This window comes from Chionomys nivalis, chromosome 1 (genome assembly GCF_950005125.1).
Source record: "Chionomys nivalis chromosome 1, mChiNiv1.1, whole genome shotgun sequence".
Classification (NCBI taxonomy): Eukaryota; Metazoa; Chordata; class Mammalia; order Rodentia; family Cricetidae; genus Chionomys; species Chionomys nivalis.
Window position 1 is genome coordinate 163,706,911 of NC_080086.1, and position 20,259 is coordinate 163,727,169.

The 20,259-nt window shown below is 45.6% G+C and overlaps 1 protein-coding gene across 3 annotated transcripts in view; it reads left to right on the forward strand.

Annotated features, from left to right (window-relative positions):
- The first annotated feature begins 3,912 nt into the window (after positions 1-3,912).
- The window catches only part of Slc37a3 (solute carrier family 37 member 3), a 42,484-nt gene continuing 26,137 nt past the window's right edge, over positions 3,913-20,259 (forward strand). Inside the window, exons 1-4 of one of the 3 annotated variants that reach the window (XM_057788531.1) lie at positions 3,913-3,990; positions 9,119-9,204; positions 15,530-15,682; positions 18,500-18,608. In XM_057788531.1, the coding sequence (XP_057644514.1) occupies positions 15,594-15,682; positions 18,500-18,608 (198 nt within the window). In that variant the 5' untranslated portion in view covers positions 3,913-3,990; positions 9,119-9,204; positions 15,530-15,593. Of the gene's footprint in view, positions 3,991-4,244; positions 4,365-7,713; positions 7,844-9,118; positions 9,205-15,529; positions 15,683-18,499; positions 18,609-20,259 lie in introns of those variants that run through there. The other 2 variants (XM_057788549.1, XM_057788540.1) reach the window with 2 other exon arrangements.

Sequence of the window (20,259 nt, forward strand, 5' to 3'; positions counted from 1 at the left end):
TATAACAAAAATCCCCAAACCAAATAAATGAAAAGCTCACGAATCAAAAGAACTTAGAGCAGTGGGGGATTTAAATTAATGGTAGAATACTTGCCTAGTAAGTGCAAGGCCCTGGGTTCTGTTCTCAGCACAGAAACAAAATAATAAATGAAATAAAGATGCTTTACTGCACGTGTGTGTGTGTGAAAAGTCTACCACACAACAGAGGCTAATTTTTTTTTAAATACTTTATTTATTTTTTATTTATACAATATTCTGTCTGTGTGTATGTCTGCATGCCAGAAGAGGGCACCAGAGCTCATTACAGATGGTTGTGAGCCACCATGTGGTTGCTGGGAATTGAACTCAGGACCTTTGGAAGAGCAGGCAATGCTCTTAACCACTGAGCCATCTCTCCAGCCCTTGTTTTTGTTTTTATTTATTCATTTATTTATTTTTCGGGACAGGGTTTCTCTGTGAGACAGTCCTGGCTGTCCTAGAATTTGCTCTGTAGACCAGGCTGGCCTCCAACTCACAGAGATCCGCCTGCCTCTGCCTCCCAAGTGCTGGGATTAAAGGCGTGTGCCACCGCTGGACGGCTCTGGAGAGGCTAAGTTTTTAAGTGCAAGAAAGCTTAGAAATGATTGGTCTTTGAAGCTGTCAGTAGGAACAAAGATCTGAGATGAATTTCTTTCTGTTTCCACCCAAAGAGTCTACCAGTCCTGGACTTTGTTAATTAAGTGTTTCTCAGAGCCTATCCTAGGGAGTGAGTTTTCACGCAGGGAAGATGGTCCTGTGGATAAGCCCCTTGCTGCCCTTCCAGGTGACTTGAGTTCAGTTCCCAGCATTCATGTCTTGCAGCCCTGAAATAAGAGACAATTGTCCCTTGTTCAAGAACACTGTGTCTCTGAGGCCTTCAAATAACCTTTAAGTTGTGACTCATCTTACCCCGAATTCCACCCACACAAGGATTTTTGAAAATATCTCTTTTAAGCAATACAGCTCAAAGCTTGATTATAGTTTCTCTCTCTATCTAGAGCGAGTACAAGCAAGACACTGTCTAACATACTGCCGGCCGTGGTTTTGAGAGCCTCTGTCACTTGTATAACCTGGAAACTGGATCTAGGTCAAGATCCACCACAAACATGTGGGCTGGGGCGGGAAATAAGGCCCTGTAATGTCAGTGTCACTGGCGGGAGCTGCAAATGTTTTCTTTCTTTTTTTTCTTTCTTTTGATGATGATTATTGTCAAAACCAAAAAAAGTCAGTTGGCTCAGACCCAGCTCACATTGCATACTGGGAGGGCACCTGGAGGTGGAAATCAAGTGTTAAAATACCCTGCTGGTTGCCTTTCTACATCACTTTTAGGTTTTCAATTGATTGATTTTTAATTTTTATTTATGTGAATGAGGAAGCCTTGTGTGTGTGTGTGTGTGTGTGTGTATGTGTGCGTGTGTCACATATTCAGGTCCCTGAGAAGACCAAATAAAGGCAAAGAATCTCTTGGAACTAGAGTTATGGCAGGTGGTGAGCTGCCTGATATGGGTGCTGGGAACTGAACTTGGGTGCTTTAGACGAACAGCAACTGCTCTTAACCACTGGATCATAACTCCAATATCTCATCTCCCCTTTTACTTCATTTTCAAATCCACAAATGGAAAAGCTGAAATATGTACAATTTGGAAATCCACTCGCTAGGTGTTGCTTTTTGCCCACACCTGTTTAAAACCGAGGCACTTCCATTATCGGCCTGGATGGATATGTTCCTCCCTTACCTGAGTTTCCCTCCTTTTTTTTTTAATATTTATTTATTTATTATGTAAACAATATTCTGTCTGTTGTATGCCTGCAGGCCAGAAGAGGGCCCCAGACCTCATTACAGATGGTTGTGAGCCACCATGCGGTTGCTGGGAATTGAACTCAGGACCTTTGGAAGAGCAGGCAATGCTCTTAACCTCTGAGCCATCTCTCCAGCCCCCTCCCTCCTTTTTTAAACAAATTATTTTATTTTACTGTGTAAGGTGTTTTGCTCGCACACATGTCTGTGTACTATGTGCATGCCTGGTGCTAGAGGTCAGAATAGGACATCAAATACCTACATAGACAGTTATGAGGCACCATGTAGGTGCTGGGGATTGAACCCAGGTCCTCTGGAAGAGCAGCCGCTCTCCACCCCCTCTTGACCCTTTCCTGTGCATCCTGAGCTGTAATAACATTTTGATGTCTCTGTGTTGGTGTATGGCTGGCCCTAAGGCTTTCTGCTATAGCTCCTTGCTTCAGCCTCTCTTCTGCTGGGGGATCTTGGGTCTGTTGCTGCGGCTTTAGTTTTCCTAACCTTTGGTAAGCCTTGCCTAAAAGATAGTGTGCAAGTCGAGAGAAACTTGACCAGCGTCACCAATGCCATAGAGTAACTGTGAAATGAACCAGGTCCAGGAGTGCCCCAGAAAGCAACATTTATCATGTGACCACTGTAGCTGGAGCTCCTGCAGAGCTTTGCAGCTGGTTTGATTCAAGGGTTAGCACCTGGGCCTGGATCTGCCTTTTGTGTCCACTACCTTCTGTTTGAAGTATGTAAATCTTGTCTGCGTGTTTCCTAAAGGGTTCAAAGCCTGTGCCAAACTTGGTTGCTGGGAGGACTCAGAAAACCGAGCTGTCCCGTGACTGGGAATTGCTTTGGCATTTGTCTCTTTGGGGAGCTTCCTATAAGAGGTTTTGGTGTGTGAAAACTGACTTGCTCAGGTGTAAATTGTCTAACAATAAAATGCTATTTGCAAAGCTAGTCAATCCGTTCACCAGAAGCTGATTTCCATGCTGCTCAAAGGCTAGAATCATCCTAAAGTGACCCTGTTTCTTCCACAGACCCCTGTGAACCCAACACCTGACACAACAGACATATGGTGGTGTGTCTCGAGCATGCTTAGATGTGTGTTTTGTGTTTATCATGATTTTTGGAGGATTCCTGCTCTGAGTGTTGAAAGTATAACGAAGCGTTCTTTTTTTTTTTGTTGTTGTTGTTTTGTTTTTTTTTTGTTTTTTTTTTTGTTTTTCGAGACAGGGTTTCTCTGTGGCTTTGGAGCCTGTCCTGGAACTAGCTCTGTAGACCAGGCTGGTCTCGAACTCACAGAGATCCGCCTGCCTCTGCCTCCCGAGTGCTGGGATTAAAGGCGTGCGCCACCATCGCCCGGCACGAAGCGTTCTTATTACCTGGTCTTGGACACCCTGCAAAAGGTGATTTGGTGGCAGCAGTGGCGTCTTCCTCCACCTCTTTCTATTTTTGTGTATGTGTTTGTCTATGTAAGTGTATGCCACGCCTGTCGTCTGTGCAGTGCCGTGGAAACCAGAAGAGGATGTCGAGTCCTTTGGACTTGTAGTTGTTGTGAGTCACCATGTGGGTGCTGACCTGTTTCCTGGAAGAGCAGTCAGTGAGTCATCTCTCCAGCCCCATTTTAAAAAAAAAATGAACTGAGTTATTTATTTAATCATCTCTCCAGTCCTGCTGCTGGGAATCTTTTTTTTGGTTTCTCTGTAGCTTTGGTGCCTGTTCTGGAACTAGCTCTTGTAGACCAGGCTGGCCTCGAACTCACAGGGATCCGCCTGCCTCTGCCTCCCGAGTGCTGGGATTAAAGGTGTGCCACCTCCTGATGCTGCTGGGAATCTTAATATGCATGATTTATTTTGGTGGAGTGGCGATGGGGTGTAGAGCCGTGAATTGCATTTAATGAAACAAAAATTTATAGCAGAATAAAGCCTCTTTTTGAAAAAATGGTTAGCCTTCCAATTCTTCTCAAATCATATCTCTCACTCATTATCTCTGTCCAGCTAACATTTCTGGCCACCGTCCCCGCCCTCTGCATGCAGGTGAAGCGGCATTCACGGACTACAGCTCCCGGCATGCCCCTGTACGATGGGTCACGTGAGGTCCGGAAGCTCTGGCCACTTCTCTGGGTGAGGCGGCGGCGGGGGCTGCTGGCAGCCCGAGTATAGCGGAGTCGGTACTTCGGCGGGTCTCAGGTGCGAGTCTGCGTGAGTCCGGGTGCTTGGGGCCCTAGCCCGGCTGTGTGCGCGGGGAGCTTCGGGTGCCGGAGGCGCGGGCAGCTGGTGGGTGTGGCGGCGCGGGCACGACTGGCCGCTGGACCCCTCCGGACCCCACCGGAGCTCCCGGTGCTGCCGCTGCTCGGTCCTGAGTCTTGTGTGCACCGCAGGGAGAGGAGGACACCCGAGAGGGAAGGTGGCCTCAGTCCAGCCCATGCGATCCCCCGGCCGGGGGAGATTTGTACCCCTCGAACCACCGGTCCCTTGGCCTTGGATCATGGGACATTTGAACTGAAGAAAAATGAAACTCAAGAAGAGGGCTCATGGTTTAACCAGAGGAGGCCTCTTTTCAGGTAGGGTGGAAGGCTTTTGAATAGGTTGCACCGAGGTCAGAGAGAAAGAACGGACTTCGTGGAGAAACGAGGCTTTTGTTTTCTAGTAACTACCAGGAATTCGGCTCTGTTACTTATTCGTCTTTCTTTGACTCTTATTTGCAGAGTGTGGCCTGTTCTTAATCTTGATAGGGACAACGGGAATGTGTCCACTTAGTTTTAATGTTTCCTGAAATATGTTAAGCGATGCCGTGATTGCTTACTGAAATGTTTTAGAGGAAGCATAGTTGCCAGGGCTAGCAAAACCAGACTTGTAATTGCTAGCCTCTAACCACTGCTTGGTATCTTCACACACGGTTCTGAGTTTACGAAATAATCGCCGATGAAAAGAGCGCCTTTGCTTCTTTGATGGCTGGATTATTTCTTCGCCATTTGCCAGACGTTTCCTGTCTGACAGACTGCCCTAAAAAATGCAGTAAATCGTTTCATTTAATCCTTAAGTGAGGAAATTGAGCCTCAAAGAAGTGAACTAAATGGACTTGAACTTTCGTGTCAGAGTAATGGGTGGTCGTTCTCTGGCTCTGAGGGGCAAGCAGGTTCAGTGTTCACTGTCTAAGGTTCTGGATGGGTGCCTGTTCGTCAGTGAGGGTGACATGTCATTACAGTGACCATTGGCATGGTTCATGCTTTGTCTGGAGGAAGGAGAAAGTAGTTGTCTTTGGAACATGTCCAAAAATAGCAAATGAGGAGAATGTGCTCTTAGCAACCTTGGTATAAAAGGGTGTGGTTTTAGAACCCTGCCACAGATAGCGAGGTCCTTAAACATCTGTGGTAATGAGGCAGTTTTAAGAAAAAAAAAAAATTACTAGATTTGGTGTGTGTGTGTTGACAGGTGTCGCGTTGTCCACGTCACCTTCACCTCCTGTCTAGGTGGAGATAACCTTGAACTCTTGTCTCTGGAATGCTAGGGTAGCTACCGTTTACCAGCACGGCAGGTGTAGTGTGTGCTGGTCAAACACTCTCCCACGGAGCCAAACCCTGCTTCTAAGGCAGGCTCCCAAATGAATGCGCATTCTGCCAGCTTTTGAGACAGGGTGTAGTTCTGTAATCCAGGCTGGCCTCAAATTTAGGCTCTTCCTGCTGGGATCATAGGAGTATACACCTGGGTAGGCTCGAGTTTTGAAAGGAGAAGGGATGTGCGTGGAATTGGTGACTAGCTTCTAGTTAGATGATGAGAGATCAGAAAGATACTGTTTTAAGTGCGGAGTATTAGCACATAAACGATAGCACATAAAGTATCATGAAATCGCCAAACTCAGCGATGCGTCTGATGCCTTTCTATCTACCAGTACTTGGAGTACACATGTAAAAACCAAATCCTTGAGAGTCGGATGATTGCCAGTTCTGCCCATTTGAGGGTGTAAGGGAACCACACTTGTTTATAAGTTAGACTTTTCCTATCCTCAACTACATACCAGTGGGTTTAAGATGTGGTAATTCTAATTACGTATTACGCAGCCTGGCGTGTTTTCTCTTTTAACTTTCCCGCTTACACAATATGGTATGGAGTCTAGTTAGAGCTGGATTTGAGTGCATGCTTTGTCTCTCAGGAGAGAAATTACTTCCTGAGATCTTTTTCTCACCTGAAAACCACCTGGAGAGCTGGCTCCGATTATATGTGCAAAGACCCTATCAGGATGCTGGTGTCTTGTAGGCAGGCATTCAGCTAAAGAAATCATTGACCCTGGGCGATGGTGACATAAACCTTTAATCCCAGCATGTGGGAGGCAGAGACAGGTGGATCTCAGTGAGTTCAAGGCCAGCCTGGTCTACAGAGACTTCTGGTCAGCCAGGGCTACACAGAGAAACCCTATCTCACAAATAAAGAAAGAAAAGAAAAGAAGGAGAGAAATCATTGACAAAGTTTGTGTTTTATTTTGATGGTCTAAGTGCTCAGGGAGGTCTTAGTACAGAGAAAGACACCATTTTTTTAAATGGAGTTTACAGTAAACATGTATCATTAAAGAAGCAGAAATGGGAATGGAAACTTTTTATTTATTTATTGGTACAGGAACTTGAACCCAGGGCCTTGCATATGTATGCTAGGCAAGTCTCTGTTACTGAGCCATGTCTAGCTCTATTTTATTTTTGTTTCTAGACAGGATCTCAGTGTTACCCAGGCTGTTGTCTGTAATTGCACTTTGTATTCCATACTGCCTTGAAATGGCAGTGTCTGTTGTCAGCTTTGAGTAGGTGGGACTGACCATATTTCATGTTATCTCCAAGGCCAGTGCTTTTAGTGTTTTGTAATGAAGTCTTGTTGTGATGCTGACCTTGAACCGCTGGGTACTTGAGAGCAGTCTCACCTCCACTGCCTCCTAGCTGGGCAGTGTGCTGCAGTATTCTGCTCATGGGGTCTCTCTGTGAAGCTCTGGTGTCTTGTACGCAGGCCTAGAACTTGCTTTGTGGACCAGGCTGACCCCAAACACCTCTGCATCCTGAGTGCTGGCGTTAAATGTGACCACACCTGGCCCCAAGGGGAAGTATTTTTGATGAGTGGTCCGAGTAGTTCTTGGGGAGGTGACATCTGAGTAATGACCCCCAGAAAGGGAAGACCAAGCTGTTGTAGAGAACCAAGAGAAAAGCACCAAGGTCCAAAAGAGATGCCTTGGTGGGTTCAGGAATCAGAGATGGGGGGTAGGTGTAGGGAGGAGGGAGGGGGAAGAGGCAAGCGGACAAAGAGTAGATTGTGGCCTGGCAGAGGACTGGAAGCCGCTCAGCCGTCCAGTGGGGACTGGTACAATAGATAGGGATTTATTTGTTCACATAATGGGACCTGCTCGGACTCAAGCAGCAGGCGTGTAGGTGCTGAGAAAATAGATTGCCTCTGATGGTGAGGAAGAAAAGGGGCTGGACTGTGTGCTGTGTGCTTGGAAGTGTGTTTGTCTGAAGGGCTCTGCTTGGGGTGAATGCTGAGATCCAGAGTCTGCCAGAACAGGAAAGGAACTCATCAGACAGGGGTTTGGAGATGGGAGGTGGGGGTGGGAAGCAGGGGCGGCCTTACTGTTACTCTGTGCCCTTTTATGTCACTTGATGTTCTGCTCTGTGGTTTGTATTCGAGGCCTCTTCCCACAAAGCTCATTTGGTGAGGTCCTGATCCCCAGGTGGCAGTGCCCTTGAGTGATTGCATCATCAGGATGCTAACTTCATCAACAGCTAAGCTACCGCTGAATTCCTACCCAGTAGGCTGTTAGGAGGTCAGTCTTGGTGGAAGGAGATCTGGGGGCCTGCCTTTGAAGGGTGAATCTTGACTTCGCCTGCTGACTGTGGCTCCCTTGCTTCCTTAGCTGCTGTGAGGTGAGAGCATTTTCCTCTCGCCGTGCCCCTCCATCTTGACGTTCGGTCTTGCTGTAGGCCCAGAGTCAGTTGACCCAAGCATGGAGTGCCGCCTCTGAAACCGTGAGCTAGCGTAAATCCTTCTCTTAAGTCGTTTGCATCAGGTATTTTTCTCAGTGATGACCAAGCTTACCAATTGAAAAGTACAATAAAAGAGCCTTCAGCCATTCCAGCCCAGTCTATGCAGGCAGACCCCTACCAGCCCTGATGTTCCCCATCCCTTAGTCACACCCATTTCTTACTGGGAACTAAGACAGACACACTGGGAATGCTCTGCAAAGACCTGCTTTTTTTTTTTTTCTTTTTTCTTTTGTCGGTTTCTTGGAAAGTCATCAAAAGGTTGTAAGCAGAAGTTGATTCCTCCTTCCCCCTCCCCCTTTTTGATGGGTCTAATAATGAACCTGGGGCCGTGCATATTCTGTCCTTGCAACTTAATGGTAGCCTACATTATTGGTAGCAATACTGTAGCTAGCCTTTGATTTATGTGTTTCGGGGATAGAGTCTTTCTTCGTAGCTCAGGCCCATCTCAGAATTAACCATAGTCCTGCCTCAGCCTCCTAAGTGCTGCTCACACATGTCCCACCCTGCCTGATGGTCAGATTAATGTTGTAAGGTGTAGTTTTACAGCCGGGCAGTTATGGCGCATGCCTTTAATCCCAACACTCGGGAGGCAGAGGCAGGTGGATCTCTGTGAGTTCGAGGCCAGCCTGGTCTACAAGAGCTAGCTCCAGGATAGGCTCCAAAGCTACAGAGAAACCCTGTCTCGAAAAACCAAAAAAATGTAGTTTTACTAGTGTGTGAAGAATCATTTGGGGGTGCTGTGAATATATAGGGAATGAAATCCTGTTACAGTGGGCAGGGGGTAGATGAGGGCAGGTCATCTTAGGGTGGTGGCAGGGGGTTTATTGGGATATATTTTGGAGGTAAAAGGGACTGCATTTAGTAAGGGGCTGGATGTGGAAGCTCAGAGAAAGGGCAAAATGAAGAATTAATCCTGTTTACTTTGTTCATCCACAGGGGGGATGCAGGTGTTATTTCTGAGGGGAGGACTCCCAGGGGAGGAATAGGGTTGGAGGAAACGGATCCTATTTTAGGTCTGTGGAGAGATACCTTGTGGTCAGTTGGAACCCTGGAGTGTTAGGGTTAGTGGCAGGAATCTGAGAAGCATTGCTCTAAAGCCACAGGACCGGGTGGGTGACAGAGCAGAGGAAGATCCTGGAAGTTTAGAAAGGGAAGGGAGAAAGCGCTTGCTGTCTCAGAGGTTGAGAAAGCGGGGTTGTTAGGGAAGTGTGGGAGGATTGCCCGGCACTGTTGCTTGCCCTTTGAGGTTTGTGGTTTGAATCTGAAGTCAGCCCGCTTGTGTGATTTTTCTCCGACAGAGCTCCGCTGTGAGGATACAGGGAAGGAAGCGGGCCAGGCCTGGGAGAAGAAAAGACCCACTGGGGAGATGGCTGCACTTAATCTGGTAAGGAAGTGTGGGCAAGGGGAGGAACCTGATTTGGGTGAAATGAGTGCTGGAGCTTGAAGTATCAGAGGCAAGGGTGTTTCGAACTCATCCTGCAGGAGCTAATGACAGGCCTGAGTTGCACCCTTGGAGTGAGACTTCTTGGGGACACAGGGAGAAGGATAAGTGGAGAAGACATAGACTACAGAGGGATTTAAGGGGGGTGCTGGGGAAGAACCCCTAAACAGGAGCTGTCCAGTGTAGGGGCCAGTGCTGGACGGCAGAGTGGTGGGAAAGCCGCCGCCCCCCGGGGCAGGGTGGGCATGGACCCCTTGGGGTTTTGAAGCAGGTGGCCTGTGAGAGGTATGCTTGCTTCTTGAGAGTTGATTAGTTAACTCTCTCTGTGTTTTCAGAAGGCCTGATGGGAGGGTGGACTGGGCGGTGGGGGAAGACCATGCCAGGGAATGCAGGGGCTGGAGGGCTGGGGGTGGGTGGCTGCTGTGGTATGGTTTCTCTTCTACCAGCCTCCCTTTTTCATATGCTGATGGGAGGGTGGACTGGGCGGTGGGGGAAGACCATGCCAGGGAATGCAGGGGCTGGAGGGCTGGGGGTGGGTGGCTGCTGTGGTATGGTTTCTCTTCTACCAGCCTCCCTTTTTCATATGCTGTGGATCTGCCTGCCTCGCTTCTGAGTGCTGGGATAAAAGGTGTGGCCCACCAGCTTGAGCTACTAGCCCCTGTCCAAGACCTTATTATGTTGTTATTATTTATTTATTTATTTATTTATTTATATTTTATGTGCATTGGTGTTGTGCCTTCATGTATGTCTGGGTGAGGGTGTCGGGTTCCCTGGTCCCCTGGAACTGGAGTTACAGACAGCTATGAGCTGCCATGTGGGTGTTGGGAATTGAAACTGGGGCTTCTGGAAGAACAGTCCATGCTTTTAACCACTGAACCATCTCTCCAGCCCCAAAACCTTATTTTTAATATGTATATGTGTAAGAGACCTTTTTTTTTTCTGTTGGTTTTTTATTTGTTTGAGACAGGATTTCTCTTGTGTATCCCTGGCTGCCTTAGAACTTGTTACTGTAGACCAGGCTAGCCTTGAACTCAGAGATCCACCTGCCTCTGCTTCCCTAATGCTGGGATTAAAGGCATGGGGCACCACTGCTGGCAACATACATATATATATATATATATATATATATATATATATATATATATATATATTTAGTTTTAAGGTGATAATGTAGAAGTTTGAAGGATATTGATCAAAGGATATAAAATTTCCTTCAGAGAGAAGGATTAAGGTCAAGATCTCTGCATATCATACTAACAATGTATCTTGTAGATTTTAAGTGTTTCCTTCGCAGAAGATGATACCCGGTGAGGCAATGCATTTGTTAATTCCCTTGATGGAGCTATTCCACAAACTGTACATATTCTAAAACATGCTGTATACAACAAATGTATACTGTATTTTGTGACTTAAAAAAAATATAAGCAAACTTAGGGCTGGCTACTAGGTAAAGTGCTTGCTTTGTAAGTCTGCTGACCTGTGTTAGCTCTCCATAGCCCATGGTGAAAGGAGAGAATTGCCTCTAAGGATGTCCCGTGACCTCCACACGTATAGCTTAGCATGCATGCTCAAATTCTCTCTCACATACAATAATAAGTAGATATACACATAAGTAATAAGGAAAGCTAATTCTTAGCACTGTCAGCTATTACATGATAATTATGTGTTCAGTAATCATTGAAAAAATAGTAAATGACAAGTTACTATGATTTAAAAAACAGAAATTTAGCTTTAGTAAGTGGTATGTGATGGTACCTACCTGAAATGCTAGTACTTGGGAGGCTAAGGCAAGAAGATTGCTCCAGTTTGGAGGCCAGCCTGGACTGTATAGTGAGTTTGAGGCTAGCCTGTACTACATAATGAGATGTGTCCTTATTTTTTTATTTTTTTGTTTTTGTTTTTTGAGACAGGGTTTTTCTGTAGCTTTGGAGCCTGTCTTGTAACTCACTCTACCTGGCCTCCAACTCATGGAGATCCACCTGTCTCTGCCTCCTAAGTGCTGGGATTAAAGGCCACCACCACCCAGCCTAAAATTTTGTTTGTATGTGGTTTAGTGTTTTGTCTGCATGTGTGTCTGCCTAATACCTGCAGAGGTCAGAAGAGGGCATCAGATTCCCTGGAACTGGAGTTACAGAGGGTTGTAAGCCATTGAGCCACTATGTGGGTTTTTTGTATTTTTTGAGACAGGGTTTCTCTGTGTAACAGCCTTGGCTGTCCTAGAACTCGCTTTGTAGATATAGACTAAGCTGGCCTTGAACTCACTGAAATCTGCCTGTCTCTGTCTCCCAAGTGCTGTGAGCCACTATGTGGATGTTAATGCTTTTTTTCCCCCCAAGATAGGGTTTCTCTGTGTAGCTTTGGATGTTAATGCTCTTAACTGCTGGTAGATGTTAATGCTCTTAACTGGTGAGCCATCTCTCCAGCCCCTAGGATGTGTCTTTAGGGGAAAAAAAAAGTAAGCCAGTCATGATGGTGGATATCTTTAATTAACAGCATTTGGGAGGCAGAGGCAGGTTTATATGAGTTCAAAGCCAACCTGGCCACATATTGAGTTCCTGGCTAGCCTAGGTACATGGCAAGACCCCATCCCAATTTTTTTTAATATAGCTCATTTGGTAGAGGGTTTCCCGAGCGTGAAGGAGGCCGTGGGTTTCATTTCCAGAACTGCTGAAGTGGCTGTGGTCGTGCACAGCTGTAATTCTAGCACTCCTGGGTGGCGGAAGCAAGACAACAACTCATCCTTGACTCTATAGAGAGTCCAAAGCCAGCTTAGGAGACCTAGACCCTGCCTGGTTAGAAAGAGAAGGGCAGGCTGGAGAAATGGCTCAGCAGTTAAGAGCTCTGGCCACTCTTCCAAAGGACCTGAGTTCAGTTCTCAGCATCCACATGGCAATTCACAACTGTCTGTTAGTCCAGGTCTAGGGTATGTGGCATCCTCACACAGACATACATGCAGGAAAAACCCCAGTACACATTAAAAAAACAAAAAAGAATCTTAACTTTGTGGCATCCTCACATAGAAAGAAGGAAAAGGAAGGAAATACTTTAATTAAATAAAGAAATAAATTGAGCTTTATTAATTGTAATAGAACTGGCTAGATTTGAAAGACAGCAGCCATACCCAGTGTGTGTTCACGGTGTTGACATGGTGAAAGCAAAGTGTGCTGACATCCTGACTTGGCAGAGACCCCCTGTGTTCAAGGGCCCCTAGCTCAGTCTGAGTGGAAGCCGTCTCTGGGCTACGGAGGCTATATGTGCACAGTGTTCTTTTTAATTATTGTAATTACATAGGACCAAATGCTATAATAGTGTTCATTTCAAGTGGCAGTCTGCCAACAGCAGGTGACTGTTTAAAACTGTTTTCCCCATATGCTTATTAAGACTTCTCGGTTTCATCTCTATGGCTTAGGATAAAGTGGTTAAAATCCACATGGTCTCAGATATCTCAGTAAATACGTACATATGTACATACATACATACAGAGAAGTATCCATGTGGCTCTGAATTAGACAACTATTATTGCTAAAGCAGTAGTAATCTCAACTTGTTGAGTTTTAATGTAGTGATTCATTCACACTCACACTGTGTGTGGGGGGATGGTGCACATGTGTGGGGGTAAGAGGGTAACTTGAAGGAGGGAGTTGGTTCTCTACTCTCTGTGTGGGTCTTGGGGATCCAACTCAGATCATCAGGCTTGGCGGCATGTGCTCTAACTGACTGAGCCATCGTGTTGGCTCTAGCTTTTCTTTCTTTCTTTCTTTCTTTCTTTCTTTCTTTCTTTCTTTCTTTCTTTCTTTTTTTTTTGTTTTGTTTTTTCGAGACAGGGTTTCTCTGTGGTTTTGGAGCCTGTCCTGGAACTAGCTCTTGTAGACCAGGCTGGTCTCGAACTCACAGAGATCCGCCTGCCTCTGCCTCCCAAGTGCTGGGATTAAAGGCATGCGCCACCACCGCCCGGCTTTTTATTTTTTTTTTTTAAAGATTTATTTATTTATTATGTATACAATGTTCTGCCTGCATGTGTTTCTGAAGGCCGGAAGTTGGCACCAGATCTTATTAGAGATGGTTGTAAGCCACCATGTGGTTGCTGGGAATTGAACTCAGGACCTCTGGTAGAACAATCAGTGTTCTTAACCGCTGAGCCATCTCTCCAGCCCTGGAACTAGCTCTTGTAGACCAGGCTGGTCTCAAACTCACAGAGATCCACCTGCCTCTGCCTCCCGAGTGCTGGGATTAAAGGCGTGCACCACCACGGCCCGGCTAGCTTTTCTTATTATTACATTTTACGTTTTTATAACTTATGTTCTTACAGTGTTTTGAGGTGGAATGTGTTCAGGTAGAAGGACTGTTTTCTTTGCTTCTTTTTTTCTCTTAGGTACTCCCAGGCAGGTCTAGAACTTACTGTATACCAAGGATGACCTTAAATTCATCATCATCTTCTTCTTTTTTAAAGATTTATTTATCACTTAGACAGTGTTCTGTCTGCATGCATCCCTGCCTGCCAGAAGAGGGCACTAGATCTCATTATAGATGGTTGTGAACCACCATGTGGTTGCCAGGAACTGAATTCAGGGCCTCTGGAAGAGCAGCCAGTGCTCTTAACCTCTGAGCCACCTCTCCAGCCCTGACCTTGAATTAATGCCTGCACCTCCCCAGTGCTGGTATTACAGGCATACATTACTATGCCTGGTCTATATGGTACTGGGGGCCAAACTCGGAACTTCCTGAATTCCATGCAAGCAATTTACCAAGACCAAGAACTGTAATTTTGGTAGCAACACATGATAGCTCTTGTTTTTGTAACTCCTGGAATTATAAACAGGTTATTTATTTTGTCAGAGTTTTTAGTTTCTTATTGGTTCATAAATTTGTTAGCATTTTTCAGAAGGAGTGATTTCAAAGTGAAATTAGCTACATTCTATTTATTTGGAGCTAAAACAATTTTCTTTTGGAGGGATGGGTTTATCAGTGGCTTGCTGTGTATCCTGGGCTAGTCTTGATGATTCTGCCTCAGTCTCCTGATACTAAGATTACAGATGAATGCCACCATGCCCAGTTAAAGTGAAAGTATGTATTAATGTTTTCAAACAGATTTTATTTGTATGTCTGCCTGTTTTCTTGTATGTATGTATGTATGTGCACCACATGTTTCTTGGAACTGGAGTGCTAAAAATTGAACCTGTGGTGTCCTCTGGAAGAGCAACCAGTGCTTTTTTTTTTGGCCCTTTTCAGCTTGCAGTTAGTGCTTCTAACCACTAAACCATTTCTCTAGTTGTTTTAGGTTTATTTTTATTATTTTAAATTATATATAGGTATATGTATCTGCAGGTGTGTGCGTGCACATGGGTGCAGGTTCCCATGGAGACCAGAGACAGCAGATCCCCTAGAGCTGGAGATACAGACACTATGAACTGCCTGATACATAGATGCTGGGAACTAAGCTCAGGTCCTCTGGAAGAGCAGTCCATGCTCCCAACACTGAGCTGACTCCTCAGCCCTGTGCAGACTCCTCACTTTAATCAGCGTTTCTAATAGTACTTGGAACTTTTTTGATTTTGTTTGTTGGTTTGTTTTTCGAGACAGGGTTTTTCTATGCAGTTTTGAAGCCTTTCCTGGAACTCGCTCTGTAGACCAGGCTGGCCTCGAACTCACAAAGATCCTCCTGCCTCTGCCTCCCAAATGTTGGGATTAAAGGCGTGCACCACCACCACCGCTTGACTTAATTGGAACTTTTGTTACTTACCTTTAAGAGCTAAGTTCTTCTGAGTTGTCTGTTTACTTCCTTTGCTTTTTCTGTAAAAATGAATGCTTTTCTTCTCCATTTGCACGGCTGTTCCTTCTACTGGGTATATTCTTTTGTTGAGGTTTCTTTTCCTACTCCAGGACTAGCCCATGACTACAAAACATAATTTTCAATACAGTTTTCTGGTACCAGGAAGCTTATGAAATGAAGTTGTGATTATTCATTGACTGGTCATAAACCTACTAATTCAGATCTCACAAAATTTATTTCAGATAGATTGGGTTATCATTCTCTCCGTCTCTGTCTGTCTGTTTTTCTGTCGTGTGTGTGTGCGTGTGTGTGTGTGTGTTTGCGACAGGTCTCCTGTAGCCCAGGCTGACTCAAACTCACTTGGTAGCTGAGGATGACCTGAGCTAACTCGATTCTTCTGCCTCAACTTCCCAAGTGCTGGCTTTCGAGGCGTGTGCCAATAGGTCTACTTTTTGTTTGAAAAAAAAAAATGTCAATAATGTATCCTTGTCTTTCCAGAAAGAAGTGATGTAATTGATCACTCTGAAGACTGAAGTCGGGGTGAACAGGGAGGCAGGCTAGCATGGCCTGGCCACGATTTCTGCAGAGGGGGTCTCTGCTCAGCGGCTTCAGCCATCACCACATCGCTGTGTTCCTGCTCACTTTCTTCAGGTAGTGGCTTCCCGACTCTTGTCTTCTGATGACTGGTGCTGCATCAGAGAGCCCAGTGTGCTGGTTGACATGGGCTTCCATCTGTACTTCATTTGTTTTGTTTCAGTTTTGGTGCTTGGCACGGAACTCATGGCTGCAAGCTTGCTGAGTGCATTCTGTGTAACTGAGCTCTACCTCTCGCGCTCAGCTGTGCTTTTCTCCCCCCAAATATTTAATGACATTCTCATAAGTCAAAGTGTTTGAGATAGGGTCTCACTGTGTAGCTCTGGTTGTACTGGAACTTGCTACTTAGGTCAGGCTGACCTTGAACTCACAGAGTTCTCTGCCTCTTGAGTGCTGGGATTAAAAGCATGTGTCACCTCACCCGGCCACAATTTGACATTTTTAAAAACTTTATGTGTATGAATGTTTTGTCTGCATGTACACCACATGCTGTAAGTGTACCACATGCATGCAATGCCTGTGGAGGCTGGAAGAGGGCATTGGAGCTCTTGGAAGTGAAGCAATTAAGGGTTGTGTGTAGAAGGAGCTGCGGGCTGCGTTCCTGCCACCCGGCTCCCAGCTGCCTGGCTAGCTTATGCCCCGAAATAACAACACACAAACTGTACTCATATAAACACTGCTTGACCCATTAGCTCCAGCCTCCTACTGGCCAACTCTCACATCCTTATCAACCCACCTCCATTAATGTGTGTAGCACCACGAGGTGGTGACCCACCAGGGAGATTCTAGCGTACATCCATCTTGGGCTGGAGCTTCATCGCCTCTGCCCTGGAGAGGAGAGGCATGGCATCTGCCTCACTTCCTCTTCTTCCCGGCATTCTGTTCTGTTTACTCCACCCACCTATGTTCTAACCTATCAGGCCAAGCAGTTTCTTTATTGATGATTAACCAATGAAAGCAATAGATTTCATATGACACTCCCACATCCGTTGTGAACCATCATGTGGGTGCCCAGAACTACTAAACCAGACTCCTCTGCAAGAGCAGCAAGTGTTCTGTTCGTTTCCTTCCTTCCTTCCTTCCTTCCTTCCTTCCTTCCTTCCTTCCTTCCTTCCTTCCTTCCTTCCTTCCTTCCTTCTTTCCTCCCTCCTTTCTTTCTTTCTTTCTTTCTTTCTTTCTTTCTTTCTTTCTTTCTTTCTTTCTTTCTTTCTTTCTTTCTCTTTTTCGGGACAGAGTTTCCCTGTGTGTAGCACTGTTTGTCCTGGAATTAGCTGTGTAGACCAGGCTAGTCCCAAACTCACAGAGATCCACCTGCCTCTGCCTCCCGAGGGCTGGAATTGAAGGTGTGTGTCACCACCACCTAGCTAGCATCAAGTGTTTGTATCTATTGAGCCAGCTTCTAGCTCACATTATTCAATTTAAAGTTTTAATTAATTTCTATGGTGATGGGGATGAAATCATACCATTTTATTTGTGCTTAGCCTGTACTTAACCCCTAAGCAGCACATTTTGTTTTGTGGCTCTTTTTTTTTAAAATATTTATTTATTTATTTATTTATTTATTTATTTATTTATTTATTTTGTCTGTGTGTGTTTGCAGACCAGAAGAGGGCAGCAGACCTCATTACAGATGGTTGTGAGCCACCATGTGGTTGCCGGGAATTGAACTCATGACCTTTGGAAAAGCAGGCAATGCTCTTAACCACTGAGCCATTTCTCCAGCCCCTGTTTTGTGGCTCTTAATTATTTTTTTTATAACTTTATGAATAGAATTCAGTTGTTGTATGAAATTCTAGGCTGCGCACTCAAGCTTCATTTCTACCTTTATTTTATTGAGACAAGGTGTATATATTGTGGTTTCAAGGCTAGCCTGATTGTGTGTGTGTGTGTGTGTGTGTATCCATCCTATACCTCTGTCCTTGTATTATAGATGTGCATTCTGATATCCCCGTTGTACTTTGTGGATGACTAGGATAGTAGTTCTCGAGGTCATTTTGCTCTCTAGGGGTTATTTGACAATTTTGTGACATTTTGATTGTCCTATTTTCATTTAGTATCAGAGACCAGGTGTGCCGCAAATGTTCAACCTTGACAGAGAACTTGTTGATATACAATGCTGCAGATGTTGAGAAACCCCAGTCTGACACCAGGTGCTCTCTGTTGAAACCTGGAACTTGTAAACAAAGATGTGTGTGTTCAGGAGATGTAGGGAGCCTCTGAGAGCAGCAAAGATGAGAGGGATGTTGTCAGGAATTTGGGTAACTCCTGTGATACTTGAGGCTTAGCAGCCCCGAACTAGTCCGCATGACTGGAGGAGTTGTCTGTGTTTATGGTCCTATAGTCCTAAGTGACATTTTTAGTAACATTTATTTATTTATCGCGGGTGCCCTCTGCCATGGCCTGAGAGTGGAGGTCAGAGGACCAGATCTTGGAGCCTGTTCTCACCTTTTACCACGTGTGCCCTAGGGATTGAACTTAGGCTGTTAGGCTTGGAGCCAGGTCCCTTTAGCCACTGAGTCATCCCACCAGCCCTATTAATTTTTATTGAAAACACTATACATGCTATTTTGTGACATTGGTGCTTTGCCTGCATGTATGTCTGTGGGAGGCGTTGGAGCCCCTGGAACTGGGGGAATACAGTTGTGAGCTGCCATGTGGGTGCTGGAAATTGAAACCGGGTCCTCTGGAAGAACAGCCAGTGCTCTTGCCTGCGGAAGCCTCTCTCCAGCCCCAGCAGAGCCCGCTTTCATTGGCAGCTTCTGCAGTTTTCCTTGTAAAGCTTCCAAACTTGAATAAAACAAACGTGCACCTTTGGTTTTTGTTGAGCGCTGTTTTCTTCGCTTCTCATTCAGTTCTGTTTTCTGTGTTTTGCAGCTATTCGTTGCTCCACGCGTCAAGAAAAACATTCAGCAACGTCAAAGTCAGTATTTCCAAGCAGTGGACCCCAAGTGCTTTTAACACATCCGTTGACCTGCCGGCAGAGGTACGCGGAGTGCTGGGGTGGAGCTAAGAAGGGCTCCCCCTTAAGCAATTCCTAAATTCTTTTCACATCATCTGATCAGGACTTTGAAACAACTTACTGTGTCCTAGGGTTTGAGCTCCAGACTGCTGTGAGATCAGAACCTTCAGATTCAGCCCGGTACCTAGCCCAACACCGCATTTCTCCCTGTTGGGAATTCACACAGCTCTGGTCATTGAGTTTTGCAAGTGCTGTGTGCATTTCTCCCTTTGATTTATTTATTTATTTTTCATTTTTTAGTTTTTATTCTAGTCTTGCACCTTCCCCCTTTCCCTCCTCTCTTCCTTCTTCTCTCCTTTTTCTCTCTCCTCTTCTTCCTTTTTTAAAAAGAAAATTTTTTTTAATTTTTTGAGACAAGGTCTCTATGTAGTTAGTCCTGGCTGGCTTAGGACTCACTCTGAAGACCAGACTGGCCTCGAACACACTGCCTGCCTCTGCCTCCCAAGTGCTAGTATTAAAGGTGTGCACACCACTGCCTGGCTTATTCTTTTTGGAGACAGGGTTTCTCTATGTAGTCTGGCTGCTCTGGAACCCACTCTGTAGACCAGGCTGGCCTCAGACTCACAGAGATCCACCTGCTTCTCCCTCCCGAGTACTGGGAGTAAAGGCATGCAGCATCCAGCTGGCTACTTTTTTCTTTTTTTTTAAAGTAATTCTTTTTTTTTTTTTTTTTTTTTTTTTTTTTTTTTTGGGTTTTTCGATACAAGGTTTCTCTGTAGCTTTTGGAGCCTGTCCTGGAACTAGCTCTTGTAGACCAGGCTGGTCTCGAACTAACAGAGATCCGCCTGCCTCTGCCTCCCAAGTGCTGGGATTAAAGGTGTGCGCCACCACTGCCCGGCAAGTACTCTTAACTGGTGAACCATTTTCTGCCTAAATTTTGCCATTCCCTTTGGGGTGAGATAAATACCTTTTTCTTCTTTTAGAAAAAGAATGAATTTTATTTATTTGTATGTTTTGAGTGTTCTTCCAAGTGTTTGTTCCTTCCACCATGTGGTCCTAGATTTTGAAGCCCTTGCCAGTCCCTCATTTCTTTTGTTTGGGCACAACATCTTTGGCTCCTCTCACTGTAGTTGGGTGACCTTGAGCTCAGCTTCAGTCTGCTCGGTATCATGAAATCTGGGGTTTGTATTTGGGGGCTCTGGGTTGCCGGCCCTAGACCACCCCAGGTGTGATGGGTTAGAGCACTCAGCATTGGGGTTTACTGCAGGGAAAGGGCAGGAAGTGAAATTAACAAGCGGAAAAGCGCCCAGCGTGAAGCCGGCAGGAAACCACGCAGAGTCTTTCTAGTTTTCTAGTTTTTAACAAGAGCCGTGAATTGCTGTCTACCAGGGTTTTTATTGGGGCTGGTCACACAGGCATCCTCTGTGTAGCACACTGAGATTCCAGAGTCTTGGGAAAGCAGGGTTCAGGATTGCTGGGTGCAGAGAGTGGGAGTCCTCCCTAGTCTGGTTAGGGTGGATCTGATGTTTAGGGGTCAGCCTTGTGAGCAGGCTTCACTAAGAGCCGCCGTGGGCCTGTTTGACTCTTCATGGTGGTGCCCACTCACACTGTTAGCTCCTATGGGACAGTGTCGGCTCTTTTGCCTGCTTGATCCACTCGTCCTGGTGCTGGGGAT